Source organism: Lepisma saccharinum, chromosome 8, assembly GCF_977018435.1.
Source record: "Lepisma saccharinum chromosome 8, izLepSacc3.1, whole genome shotgun sequence".
Taxonomy (NCBI): domain Eukaryota; kingdom Metazoa; phylum Arthropoda; class Insecta; order Zygentoma; family Lepismatidae; genus Lepisma; species Lepisma saccharinum.
Genome location: NC_139236.1, coordinates 55,212,336 through 55,226,017, shown reverse-complemented (window position 1 = coordinate 55,226,017; position 13,682 = coordinate 55,212,336). Strand labels below are relative to the sequence as shown.

At 35.3% G+C, this 13,682-nt stretch overlaps 1 protein-coding gene across 1 annotated transcript in view; it reads right to left on the bottom strand.

Moving 5' to 3' along the window:
- Vps13B (vacuolar protein sorting 13B) overlaps nt 1-13,682 on the bottom strand; it is a 136,110-nt gene that overhangs the window by 30,792 nt on the left and 91,636 nt on the right. Inside the window, exons 37-41 of the mRNA XM_083126671.1 lie at nt 13,576-13,658; nt 12,777-12,955; nt 11,910-12,117; nt 11,275-11,439; nt 9,784-9,945 (exon numbers count right to left, since the gene is read on the bottom strand). Coding sequence (XP_082982797.1) covers nt 9,784-9,945; nt 11,275-11,439; nt 11,910-12,117; nt 12,777-12,955; nt 13,576-13,658 — 797 coding nt within the window. The remainder of the gene's footprint in view (nt 1-9,783; nt 9,946-11,274; nt 11,440-11,909; nt 12,118-12,776; nt 12,956-13,575; nt 13,659-13,682) is intronic.

Genomic DNA, 13,682 nt, shown 5'->3' with positions numbered 1-13,682 from the left:
TAAAAATAATCACAAACACAAGTAGAGTAGAACTACACAGTGTTGAAAGAAGTGTACTTACCTTTCCTTTCTGATCTCCAACACTGCTTTTCATTGATAATGTGAAGTAGAGAAGGTTTCAAGAAGTTTTACTTCACTTGTATACATTTTTAAACAAAGGTAAGTCAAATATGATGGAACCTGCATATCCGTATGCAAAATGAAGCTACAATACTTAATACTAAGCTGACTTGAAATATCGACTTTTGAAATAATTTTGTGCATCAGGAAAGGATGGATTAGTGACTTAATTGAGCATTTTGTGCAGATTATCTTGCCCTTCTACGATTCTGATACTTATACTGCTGAAGCATAATTTGGTGAATAGTATTTTATATAAAAGTGAATACGTAGTACTTTAGTGTATCAACTGGATCTACAGTGCTCATATACATCTGATTAAATATTACAAGTGTCTTTAGAAAATAAAACAATGGAAGTCTATGGTTTATGCTAATTGAATACAAGTTGCACAAAGTTACCAGAAATTGTGCCTTTCACTCTATCACAAAATAACAATTGTTTATGTAAATGCTTATTTCCAAAAGTGGCACCTGGCCTCTGTGGTTAGCACACTTATAAAACCATTAAACCTCTCTCTCCTCTCTGATGCATACAAGGTTTGGAATGGACACATTACTGACACTCATCCTTATTTGTACCATAGGTACTTAGTGTGGCCACTCTAGGACCATGACAAAATTCAAGTTTTCAGGGCGAACTTTTCAAAAATTCAAGGGTACAAGCAGACATTTTATCTATTTCAGCCTTACGTACTACACTTTCTCACCACACACACATGTGCAGCCACAAATATATATTACAATATAAAGGGTCTGTTTGATTCCAAATTATTCAAAAATTCTAATCCAATTCAATTAAACGCTATATATATTTAAAAGAATTAATTTAAGGTGAAGAGTTTATTTTCCATTTCACATACTCAGACTCGAATTGTCAAATTGTTCTGAAAATGACTAAAAAAATAAACGGATTGAGAGAATTCTAACATGTTTCCACGGAGCTTTCTTTTCCTCCCTCGATAAAAATAAAAGGTAAAATGTTTTAAAAAAACTTGCCTTAGGGCATTGATAAATTACCTATGGATAACTTCAATAGGATTTAAAAATTTGCAAATTTCCACGTCTACGGAGAAAAATTCAGGCAGAATTTATGCATAATTCCCAGAGCCAATAATTCATGCATAATTCCTGGAATTCAAGGAATTCCCGGTGAGTAGCCACCCTGGTACCCTGTAGAAATGCTGGGTTCATAGTGAAAAATTGTTTTTTATTCACCAATCTTTAAATACTAGTTTTCATACAGCTATGAAAATGAAGTGGATATAATTAAAATTAAAGGCTTACAAATCATATTTTCTGCAGACTGATTGTATTTATATTCTAAATCTTGGCAGACTAAGCATAACATTATATAGCAGAAATAAAAATGCTAAAGTGACACAAATTCTATCAAAATTTTACTTTAAAAAAATGGATTTCAAACATTTAGATTCTTGCAAATTTTACAAAAAGAATGACAGAAAATTTAAAAACTTAAAATAGATTTCCTTAAGAGACTTTTATCAGAAATATTAAAATTGGGAATAACATGTCATTTTATCGAGACTGATCAAGTACTGATAGAAAATTTGTTATTGCTCTTGTCCGTACAAACAAAATTTGTGCACATATTTTCAAGTTAATTTCTAAGTATATCTTATTCCAAGAATTTTTGTCAAATATAGATCAGTTTTAAGAAATCATTATTGTAGAATCATACTATATAGCAGCGGCGTGCATTCTGGGTACTCAAGGTACGCACTGCGTACCCACAACAACGTAAGAAAAAATAATAATTTTCCACACCTTCTCGGAGCATGAAAATTCAACTATCGTCTCTCCGAAACCCCTTCCACTGCCAGAAAATTCTATCTTCCGTCCGAGAACGCTGCTGCCTTGCGCGAGTAGCCTGGCCCTCCAGGCAGTCCCGAACGTCTGCCCGAATGATCCCGATTGTGCCTTCGGTGTTGCCCGCACCCACCCCATCCACCGTGGCTTCTGCCGATTTCCACGAGCAAAAGCTGCTGCCTCTGTTGGGTACCCTAGAAATTCGGAGGGCAATCCCCATTGGCTCCGATCAACCCCCACCATATGTTTGGGTCTTCCCGCGCTCATCCCACGGTGCATTTTCCTGTTCAAAGCACATGGTTCTAAGAAGCCAGGGTACCTAAGATTTTGGCAGCGTCTGCAGTGTTGGTAGTAGTCAACATATATTTTTTCTCTAATGTTTAGTTTACTAACATTGGACAGACACGCTTAGATAAATTAATCCCTGTGCTTTGGTTGCAATAAAAATGCGTTATAAAAATTGATTACTGACATAGAAATCGGAGCGGAAGGCAAGAAAATGTTTATCGGGAGGTGAGGGAATTGGAGTGATCGACTGAGCATTGCGTTTTACCTGAAACCTTTTTCGGCGTTGTCATGTCAATGTGTCAGAGGGAAATTATATGGACAATTTGCATGTTTCACACCATTCTCAGTATCTGTCTTTCTCATTCTAGAGATCAAAATTGTATTCGTGTCACTTTGCATTTCAGCTTATGATAAGGATGGGTGTTGACTGTTGACCTGACGATATAAATGAACGAAAGAAAAAAACAAACACATTGCTTACTATGGGATTCGAATGTACCCCCGCTCCCTTACGTTACAAAGTTATGTAAATGGACGTTACATTCTGCCCAACATAAGGGTGCAAAATCATATTGGTGGTGGGGGGGGGGGATATCTCAATCTACACACACGCGCGCATATATTACATATACACATAATATAATTTTGATATACATATTTATAATGTCATTCAATATAAAAAAATAATGAATTTCTAAATATTTAAAAGTGCATTATTAATAAATACATACAAAGAAATCAATTTGTTACTTTTATATACATGAGATATTTATAAAGTAGCAAACTAATTCATTTACTAACGGGTTAAAGATGTCAATAAATTACAAAAATAGTTGGAATCGTTTTATTATGCAATAGTTTTTCATTTAACATAATATTTATATTTGTCTTGCATTCCTGTTTTACTTCTATTGTACATATTTTGCTATTGGTGTAGATCTGTTAAAGATCTCTTGAAGAGGTAGTGTATGTTTTCAATATTATCCTTCATCTTTCATTGTTATAACAAAAACTCTCCCGCCCGGGAAATTTTGGTGTGGGGATTTTTGAGGCCAAGATTATTGGTGGGGGGAAATCCCTCCCTTCCCCCTCAGGACTTCTAACCCTGCCCAACGTTTATTTGAGCTTTTGAAGTGTGTTGGGATTAATACCATTCTATTCTGATGCATTTTCTACGAGTCTCCTTAATTTCTTCATTCTACAAAATATCTCGTCGACTGACAACCCTGATCCATTCATCTACAAATGTGACTGGCTATTTCGAGGAAGGAGACACTTGTTACCGCGAGAGGTTGACGTTTTTTGTTTCTTCCGTCTTGCGTGTGAAATTTGCAGTGTTTCGTTCTTATTATTGTTTTGTCAGTGCGGTGAAGAGGTGAAATAGAAATAATATGGAATCGGGAGTTGTTGATGACATTCTGGAGAGGGGTTTTTCGTCATATAGTTATGAAAATAAAGTGGAAATAATCCGAAATGGGAGGCCTGTTCCTGAATTGGAGGACTTGTCTCAGGCAGGAGTTACGAAGGATGGTAAGCAGTATGTTAGGCATTTTCAGGAAAAAACTTCCTTATGTGTGTATTTCTTCCTCAACCCTTAATTAAGATATTACTTATTTAAACATTTGTCTGTCCTTTCGTTCCCGTTCAATGTGCATCGCGCTGCATGAAGAAACTAATCAAGGTTGAATTGTTGGGCTGCACGTTTTTTGAGAATATATTTGCGAAGCAAGTATATAAAATATCATACAAATGTTTTATCGTATTACATCTGAATCTCTCCGGTAGCGTTTCAAGGTTATATTTTTATATAAAAAAAAACCGAATTAGATCCCATTTCAATTCAACTAACTTCAATCATCTTTAGTGTGCATAAAGGAAGCTTAAATTCTACTTCCTTTAACATACCAAAAAATGCGGTAGAAATCTTTTTTTTCTTTTTGTGTGCATATGAATGCATTTGATACAGCCACTATTTCAAAGTTTGGTAAATTATCCACTAAGGATTTCACTTACGTATTTCTCTTGCGTACCCTAGTCTAAATGTCACCGCACGCCACTGCTATATAGAAATATAGAAGCCCAATTATTGGCAAAATTTAATGATTTATTATTACTAGCAGGTAATAAATATCAACCTCTTATGCAAATGTAAGTTAATACTACGTTGAAAATAAAATGATGTATCTAAGTATTTTTCTGCCCCACAGTTGGTGACAATCAAGAATGTTCCATTGAATTTCACTATAGAAATTTTCTTGCCATACATTGGATTATTTATTTTTGAGTTTGCAGTCTATATTAATTACACAGCATCAAAAGCCTTATATAAGAAATCTACGTATATGTAAGTGCAAAACATTACAACTATGTGCTTCAATTTGAAGCAATACTTGAGGAAATATATTCACCATATTTACATGTGAAGTTCCTTCTCTAACTTGATTTCATTTTTGTTTACCACAGACACAAACATTGTAATACTAACTCTTGATAGAATATATGTCGGTCATTCCTTGTCAAATCAACAAGGAATTGGAGCCTGCATATCCAAATGCAACTTAATACTAAGTTGACCTGAAAAATCTTGACTTTCTAAATTAGTTTTGTGTGCCAAAAATTAGAGCCCTAAGGTACTGGCTGTACCATAACAATGTAATTTATGTCCCTTTATTTTATTTTTGAACTATTAGGATTTAGATTTTTAAGATTTTTTGTTTATTCATTGTACCTTGAAAAAGGAATGTAGGCTAAAAAAGTTTCCGATTTTTTTGGCTCTCAGTTCTTGAGCTACTGACTTTCAAGAACAGCAAAAATTGCCAAATTTTGACAAATATCCAAAACTAAAAACAACTGTACATAAAAAAAAAATTGACCTACAGAGCTATTGTCAAAGAAAAATCCTCCTTAAACAGCAAGAATAATCATAAAATTATATAGCTGTGAAATTATAAGAACACTATCATAAAAATATCCATCTGTATGTTGCAATTGGCTAATTAATAGAGACCAGATTTTAAAGGAAAAAAAATCCTCTTAAAAGAACAAAAAAGGGAAAATTATTGCCAAAATAAATGAAAAAAAGGACTATAGTTCTTTTTGCACTCCACTAAAAATACTATTTTAAATGAAATCACAATATATACCATTCATACATAAAAAGGGATACATTAAATTTCACATTAATGTTTTCTTTTTTATATATATGAATAGTGTATATTGTGCTTTTATTTAAAATAATATTTTAAGTGGAGTGCAAAAATAAACTATAGTCCTTTTTCATTTCATTTTTTTGAAGGTATAGTACAGCGAATAACTTTACCATTCGTTTTGATGAAATCTTCCATGCAACAGTTTACAACATTCCATAGCTTGCTGCCATTTCACTGACACTCAATACTGTTATCACTGTCGCACAGTTAAGTTAAAACTATTCTTAAAAACTTCACAATAAAAGTCTAAATCTAGCAGATGAATTGGAATTAAAAGTTTTTGGGTGCGTCAGCACTGAGGCTATTTTGAACCCATCACACTATACAAGGTCCAGCCCCTTATCATAACAAAAATAAAAGCGTGTCTGAAAACTAAAATTGCCTTACCTTGGTTAAAAGCTGAGGTTAAAAAGGACGCTCAACACAAATAAGGACAAAACATAGGACGACACAGAATTATACTGGCATGGGGCCAGTTGCCAGAGACTAGTTAGTCTGCAGTCCAGGGTGTACTATGTGGAAGTGAGATTGACTATTGGGTGCACTACGTGGAAGGAGCACCCCTTACACCCCATCTAGCAGATGAGTACACTTTCAACACAACAGGCATGCTGCTTACAACGTGTTTGTTGCTGCGTAAGCCTAGATCGCATTGTTTCAACAATCGCTGCAACATACTCTCACCACTCATGGAGGGAAGGTAAGGTAGAAGGCCTCTGTTCTTTCTTTCCTCTAAAATGCACCAGATAGACAATTGTTGAACATTTTGTTCAGGGAAAAAATAGTCATACAAAATATTTGAAATCTTGTCAATAAAGAAACCAAGGAAGCTGTTTTTAAAAAGGGGGAGGAAGGAATGTAGGCTGAAAAAGGGGAAAAAAGGTGAAGTGAAAACCATGTAATCTTGTTGTTGGAAGATAATTCTCAACACTGTTGTTATTTATTCCATGATTCACGTTGAAAAATTAAAAAGGACTTCTCTTTAAAATCCGGTCTCTACTGATTAATCACTTAATAACCATAAAAAAAATGGAACAAGCTTTCTCTAACAATAAATAAATTTGATATGCTAGAAGGAAATTTACAAGTACATATGGTGTTTCTTGCATATAATGTGACTACTATTGCTACTACCTGCAATAACTTTTGTGTCTGTGCCTCCATCTACTTGATGAGTATACTTATTGGACAGCGTGGATAGTATGTGGCAAAGGACCAGTGTAAGAGGCACAGTTACTTACAAAATACGCTTCTGACAGAAATCTCGCTCTGTTTGGAATTGAAATGTGAGATAGATCATAACTGACCTAAAGAGTGGAAAAACACATCAGCATACAGGGAGAATGAGGAAAATCCCTAATAATGTAATTTCATTTAGCACTTAGTTTTGAAAATATGCCCGTTCTAACTATTTATGGTAAAAACAACTTTTTACATACGCTTGAGTTATTGGAGCCATGTTAATCAAGTTATTTTAATACCACACAGGCATATCCTTTGCCAGTCAGGAAAAAGTTAGCCCATGTGTGGTGTTGAAAACAGTACACGCATAAGAAAAATACATCATAGCAATTGTGTCATACTTCTTAAGAGGTAATACAACCAACCTTAGAGCAGGCTGTACAAAACATTAATTTGCAATTTTTTATCTTCTTGAGGCAGTTTAAATCCTTAACAAATTAAACTAGGTCAAATTAAATTTAATATGCACAAATTTTACTTCAATCCTCATATATATATATATATATATATATATATATATATATATAAAGATGGAAACAAAATATAATACCTCCAAATTTGCGTATTTCTTTTTATGGCTAAACCATTGTCCCAAGCACATGGTCACCCATTTTCAAAATGTTGTTAATTAAGCACTGACTCAGGCTACAGATCCAAAAACATTTTGGAAATCATTTTTTAACTGTTAACAATTCATTCCAGGCAATCACATTCAATAAAAGCAAAAAATGTAAAATCACAAAATTCTTACACTAAAATAAAGAAATTCGGCCATTCTGGGATTATTCCAAGATGACGGAAATACAACAACAGGGTAACCACAATTACTGCTGGTCACACCAACCAATCAGAGCTCGCCCAGCAGTCAGATGACTTCAAAAGTGAAAGTCTGTAGTCTGTGCCGTGGCTGGGAGGTTTGTTCAGTTCTTTTGTGTTGCTTGGAGTGGCAGGATGTGAAAAACAGTTTGTTGTGCAGGTTCTCATGTAATCAGTGAGGCACATGGCGAACAAAGCCAAGTTTTGAGCTAGCAGTGCAATCCCGCCAAACCTTTTTGTGTTTCCTGGACTGGGAGGGAGTGGAAAACAGTTTGTCCTGCAAGTTCTCATGTGGTCAGTGAGGCACATGATGAACAAAGCAAAGTTTTGAGCTAGCAGCAGTGGCGACTGGTGATGTGGCCCTATGGGTGTGCACTTCAACCATGCATCCAGAAGTGTTATAAGTCACCCATCTCAAATACACGCTCCTGTTTTTGCATCCATAATGATGCTTAATGTATTGGCAACCCAAGTTATGACCACCTTTCACTGAAAATGAGGCTATGGGAGAGTTGAATTTTATGAAAAATCTTATTAGTTACAGTTTATTATTTAGGTCCATATATGCACAGAAAAGCAGAGACGATCTACAGTTTCAAGTGGGATCCTAACCACTATGTCTCTACCGGGTGTGTGGCTATTCATTTAGAAATCAAACACTTTATACTGAAACAGGAACGGGCATTGCACAGCGCAACAATTTTGCAAAGCATGAACAGACACACAATGAAAACAGCTGACTGATCAACATTCCACCCGCATGGGTTGATCGACTACAGCGCTACAAGGACAGTTTATTTTGCCCAAGCTGCATTAAGCAAGTGCAATGCAAGCCATTGTTTAAAACACGCGTTTAAAATCCCACGATTTACGATAATGTGTGGGCTGCCTCTACTCTGCCACACGATCTCGAATGGAATGGGATTGCAACACTGTTGTATCGTGAACCCAGCACTAGCAGTGCAGGTTTAGCCCATAATACTGCGAGCTAGAAGAACGAATCCCTTCTCTTTTCTTGCATGCTGCAAATAGTGGAAGACGAGCACCCGGCGACTTGTGTTCCGAGCAAATGTATCTCAACGGCAGGCACTGGTAATGCGAAGCCGATGGGGTGATTGGGCTTCGGAACGTTTGATGTTTTGAAGGAAATAGTGTCCAGTGAATAAGTATAATAAAAATTAATTGCATTACATATTTATTTGGGTGTGCACGTGCGAATAGGCAGAAGCCGCTACTGGCTAGCAGTGCAATCCCGCCAAACCTTTTGTGTGTTGTTTGGATCAGAACATAATGATTATCGTGTGATACAGAGCCAAGTGAATCCCGCTTTCTTTACATAGTAATTGTGTGATACAGGTGCATCAGGAGGAAGCTAATGATTGTAAGTACCATAATTTTGAATGTATTGAATAAATGTGTTACTTGAAAGATCCTGTGTCTTTTTCCATATTGAGAAATTAAATGCACCAAGGTTTGTAAGCTCAGACCTGCTATTGAGGCACTGATTGGCTCGGTTCTCGTTATGGTAACCATCAGGTGTTGAGACACCTAGGGTCGTCTACGAATTATCACTAATAAAGTAAAACGTAGATTAGTATTAACAGAGATACACCGTTACGGGGAGATAGGTAATTTACTCTGATAAGCTTACATTTATTTTTCCCACACAATTTTTTTTTCCATGCCTGCCAAAGCCACCAGATGGGTGGCATAATCAATAAAAAAAAAATTGCACGGAAAAAATTAAAAGTAAGCTTATCAGAGTAAATTAGCTAAATTCATACTTCTAATTTATAAAAATTCAGAGCTTTCTGTTGATTTTTCATGACAGCAATTTATGTATTAGATGTACAACATTACATAAAACAAGAATAATAATTTTGCTAAATGCTTGTTCACTTTATTCTAAAAGTAAGTTAGAATAAAACAATCAGCACATTGATGATTTTTGGGTTCATTATATTATATTTATTGTTGCAGAGAAGGTTTGTCTTATCCTGTATGCATGAGACATTCTGACCTGCTGAATTTGTTAAAAAAAAAAAAAAAAGCAAATACAGTGCTTCTTGACAATGTACTTTATGTCTCTTATTTATGGGTTATGTCTACAATTAGAAGACTGCAATTATAATTCAGGTTGCATGTTCACAATATACAAACAATTCTTTTTAATCCTTGTAAATAATTGTGCCAAGACCATAAATTGCAACGTTACAATTCCCCAGATGCCATGTTATCTCAATTTTGACAATGTATTTTCTTATATAATGGTGACTTACCTGCTGTGCACAAACAATTGTTGTTCTTGTGAATCCTGTTTGTGGGATGACTCCTGAGATACGAGGCATGTAGAAACTGTCTGTCCATTCTGCACTGCCAAGCTGTAGTGGTGATGTATAGAATGCTTCATCTTCAATGGAAATTCCCAAGTGGAATGTACCCTGTGAAGATAGAACAAATTTTGTGGGTCCTTTAATATCTGAGTGCAATGTTAATTTTATTTTGTTAATAATTTTAGAAGATAAAACTAAACCTCATTACTAGGGACACAAATTTATGGTAAATAAAAATTAACACAAGGAGTAAAAAAAAAACCTGATTCAATAATTATTCTGCACAATAAATGGGAACATTCAAAATCAACTGTAAATTCATAGAATTTCATTATCCAAAGGAACCCATTCATGAACTGGTTTCGTAAGTTTGATGTAACTGACAACTGTGACAGAACTTGAGGAGGAGAGAGGGGAGGAAATGCTGCTTGACATTTGTATCCTCTGTTACAAACCTGCAATGCCAACATGCAGCATTGATTGCCGTATTTTACACATTTCTGATGAAATCTGGTAATGTTTTGCAAAAAGATGTTCACTTCCAAACAAAATTCATGCATATTTCATTGCTGGGGGATGCCATTAGTTACAGGATCGTAATAATTTCATGGTTTTTAATATTTTGTGTTTTTAGGTATTGTAAAAATTTAATGCTCCTACTCACCTAAACTGATTTCTGGTGACTGCAGTTGCAGTGGATTTTGCCCATTAAAAAGGAACTGCATATTGAGATATTTACTTTATATAACTAGGGCATATGAAGTATATGCTTATATTCACAAAAATCAGTAACAAAATGATAAAATTTTGGATTGGAAAAGTTATCAGTAATCTTACCAATACACCAGTATGCCTATATCAGCTGTAGATTATCAACTAATGTCCCTTTTCTAGTTCATATAATGTCCTAACAACCTGTCAATGACATGAGTCCACATTTTTCTCTTCTTTGTGCCACATGTGTCAACCATTCAGTTTTCTCAGGCCAACATGACTATGTGATTTTTCTGTGAATTTGTGCTAAAATTGTGGGGAAACTGGAATGCAATAATCTGACTAATGCATAAATTATTTTAATGAAGAACTGGTACGTGAACATGAAAAAATGCAATATTTCACTGCCAGGGGCACCATGAATTTGTGCCAGCTGACTGCATACATACAGGTTACAATTTATCATTTTTTTGAGGGCTTGTAGCATTGATATGAGGACTTATGGAGCAAAATATTACTAAGAAAAGTTTGTCACTTCTATGTATAAATTACTGGACTACACTAGACTAATTACAACCTTTGAAATAGTTATTTTTTAACTGTACCCAAATAATCACTATTCTCAAATTTATGGATATTATATGGCTTTGTAACAGGTTTATTTGTGTCAAAACATTTTCAGACTGTGCTTAATATTGGTATTAGAGGATATGGTACACTTGCCTCTAGTTTAGGAGGTGCCAAAACACCTTTGTGAGGAATCCTGTAAATTACGCCTTCATGATGTTGTAACAATAGTTCTACTCCAACCATATTTATAATAAGGGCCCAAGGCTTCATTTCCACCAATAATGTCCTGCAGTAAGGGCTAACAGGAGAAAAGGTCACCTGAAATTAGAAGCAATACATACATGCACATGATCAATAAATAAACAAATTTGTACAAATACTTTAGCCTGGTGACCTGTAGTAATCCAGTCAGCAAGGTCAGGGAGAATTGTACGAACTATGTCCTTGCATAATACCCTAGTACAAACATTGAGGAAATTCGATTTTTAGTTACTAAAAGGCTAGTGTTTTCATGGTAGCTTCATTTGCTCATTGGCTCAATGCCACCTTCTCCTAGATTTACAGACAGAAGACATGTGGTTCTTAGGCTCAAAGTTCCCAATTGATGATACTACTACATCTTCCTTACCTGAAAACAGGTCCACAACCATTTCATGAAATGCAAAAGCATTAACCCATAAATTGCACAGAATCCGAACATGTTCCCAATTGTCATGAAATTTAGCTACAAAACCATGCCTGAGTCTGTTGTAAGCTGCCCGCAGGAAGCATGAAAAGAGGCCACCTACCTGAAGATCAGTTTGTGGCTGAATTGCTGATGTCCATTCAATGTCATCAAATTCTTCTCCGGCATATGGCCAAGAAACAGATGGCTTCTGCTGCAGCGATCTTAAGATGTCATCAATGTCCACTGCTTTCTCAGTCTTCTTCACCTTGGTTTGATCCAGCATTCCATACGTAAGAGGGACAGATGGGCTTGTTGACGGAACTTCTGACCTGATGAGAAATCACTCTGCTATGACAAGTGCATTATAATAATATTTGTTTGCATATATTTTTACTGTACGGTATAATGCTGGATGACTTACCACTCAGGTTATTTGCATCCATCACAATATATGGGTACAAGCCCTTTATCAATAACTATATGAAGGACAGGTCTTAAATAGAACAAGCCATCTTTACTAAAACTCTTATGTGGAGACACTCCATAGCAAGACTAAGAACAATAAAATATTTAACAACTAAAATTTCCATACCTATGCTAAAAGCTTAGGCTGTAAAGCACTCAGCATAGAGATGGACAAAACACAGCCACCTAGAGAATTATACTGGATGTAGGCCAAGATTTTAGAGACATGTTAGCCTGCAAGAATGCAGCTCATGGCATGCTATGCAGAAGAGAGGTTGACTATGAGCATCTTCTCAGAAAACCACCCCTTACATGCATCTAATTATAAACACAAAGTTCAAGAAATAATACACAGGTGAGGAGTCGTAAGTCATGTGGTCCCATCAAAGGATACTTTTGTTGAAAATCATTGAACACTACATATTATAGCCATGCCTTTCCACACTCGAAGATGCACAAGGAAACAATGGCATTATGTCTACAGGTTATAATGGAGGCATAAGAGTAAATTGGGTGAACTCACCCCAGCTGAAAAGTTAAGTGATGAGTGTGGTCTACAGCACCTGGACAGCACAGTTGCTGTTCCTCTCTTTGACCTTTGACCACTGTCTCATAGCTGGAGTTCAACCCTGGTGTTTTTATGTGTACAAGCACATCGACTGGCAGGTGGGATCGGATTTTGTACAAAGGGCACAGCAATATCTGCCAAAGAAAAAGCAAAACAAAATTTATCATATCAACAATGAAACCCAATTGCAAAGTACAATTTGAAAATAGTCTAATTCCTGAAGCAAGATATGAAGATTTAAATGTTTGTATAAAGTTTATCTTGCTATGGCCAGTTCCTCTTTACATCAAAACAGAAAGTAACACTGATTCTCTATCAAACGTTTATAGAATAACTGTTAATGTAAATGTGTACAGTTACCACTAGCTTATAAAATACACGAATGAGTTTCACCTTGAAAAAATAAACTTTGTATTTAAACACATACTTTACAAAACCAGGACATGTAAATTATATACTACTATTCATAAAAATAACAAAATGGCATAATTTTGTACTAAAATTGTGTCTACTTACAGGTATATCAGATTGGTAAAAATATTGGTAATTTTATAATAAACCAATATGCCTACATCGGCCAATACCAATAAAGCACTGATCTGATTAATCAGTACCATCGTGTATAAAATTTTTGTTTCATTGACATTGTGATGCCAAACGCTTCTAAAACAAGGCAAAATTTGATGTAAATGAAGATTACCTTACTCATTTCACACAAAGTTCTGTGAACAAAATTTCAAAGAATTTATCATACCAGTATTTTTTCTCCATCTTCAACTCTCTGTCGTACAGCACTGCACCAAATGCTCACAAAATGTCCTTTCTCTTTCAAAGGAACTGCAAAGGCAAACACATATGTTG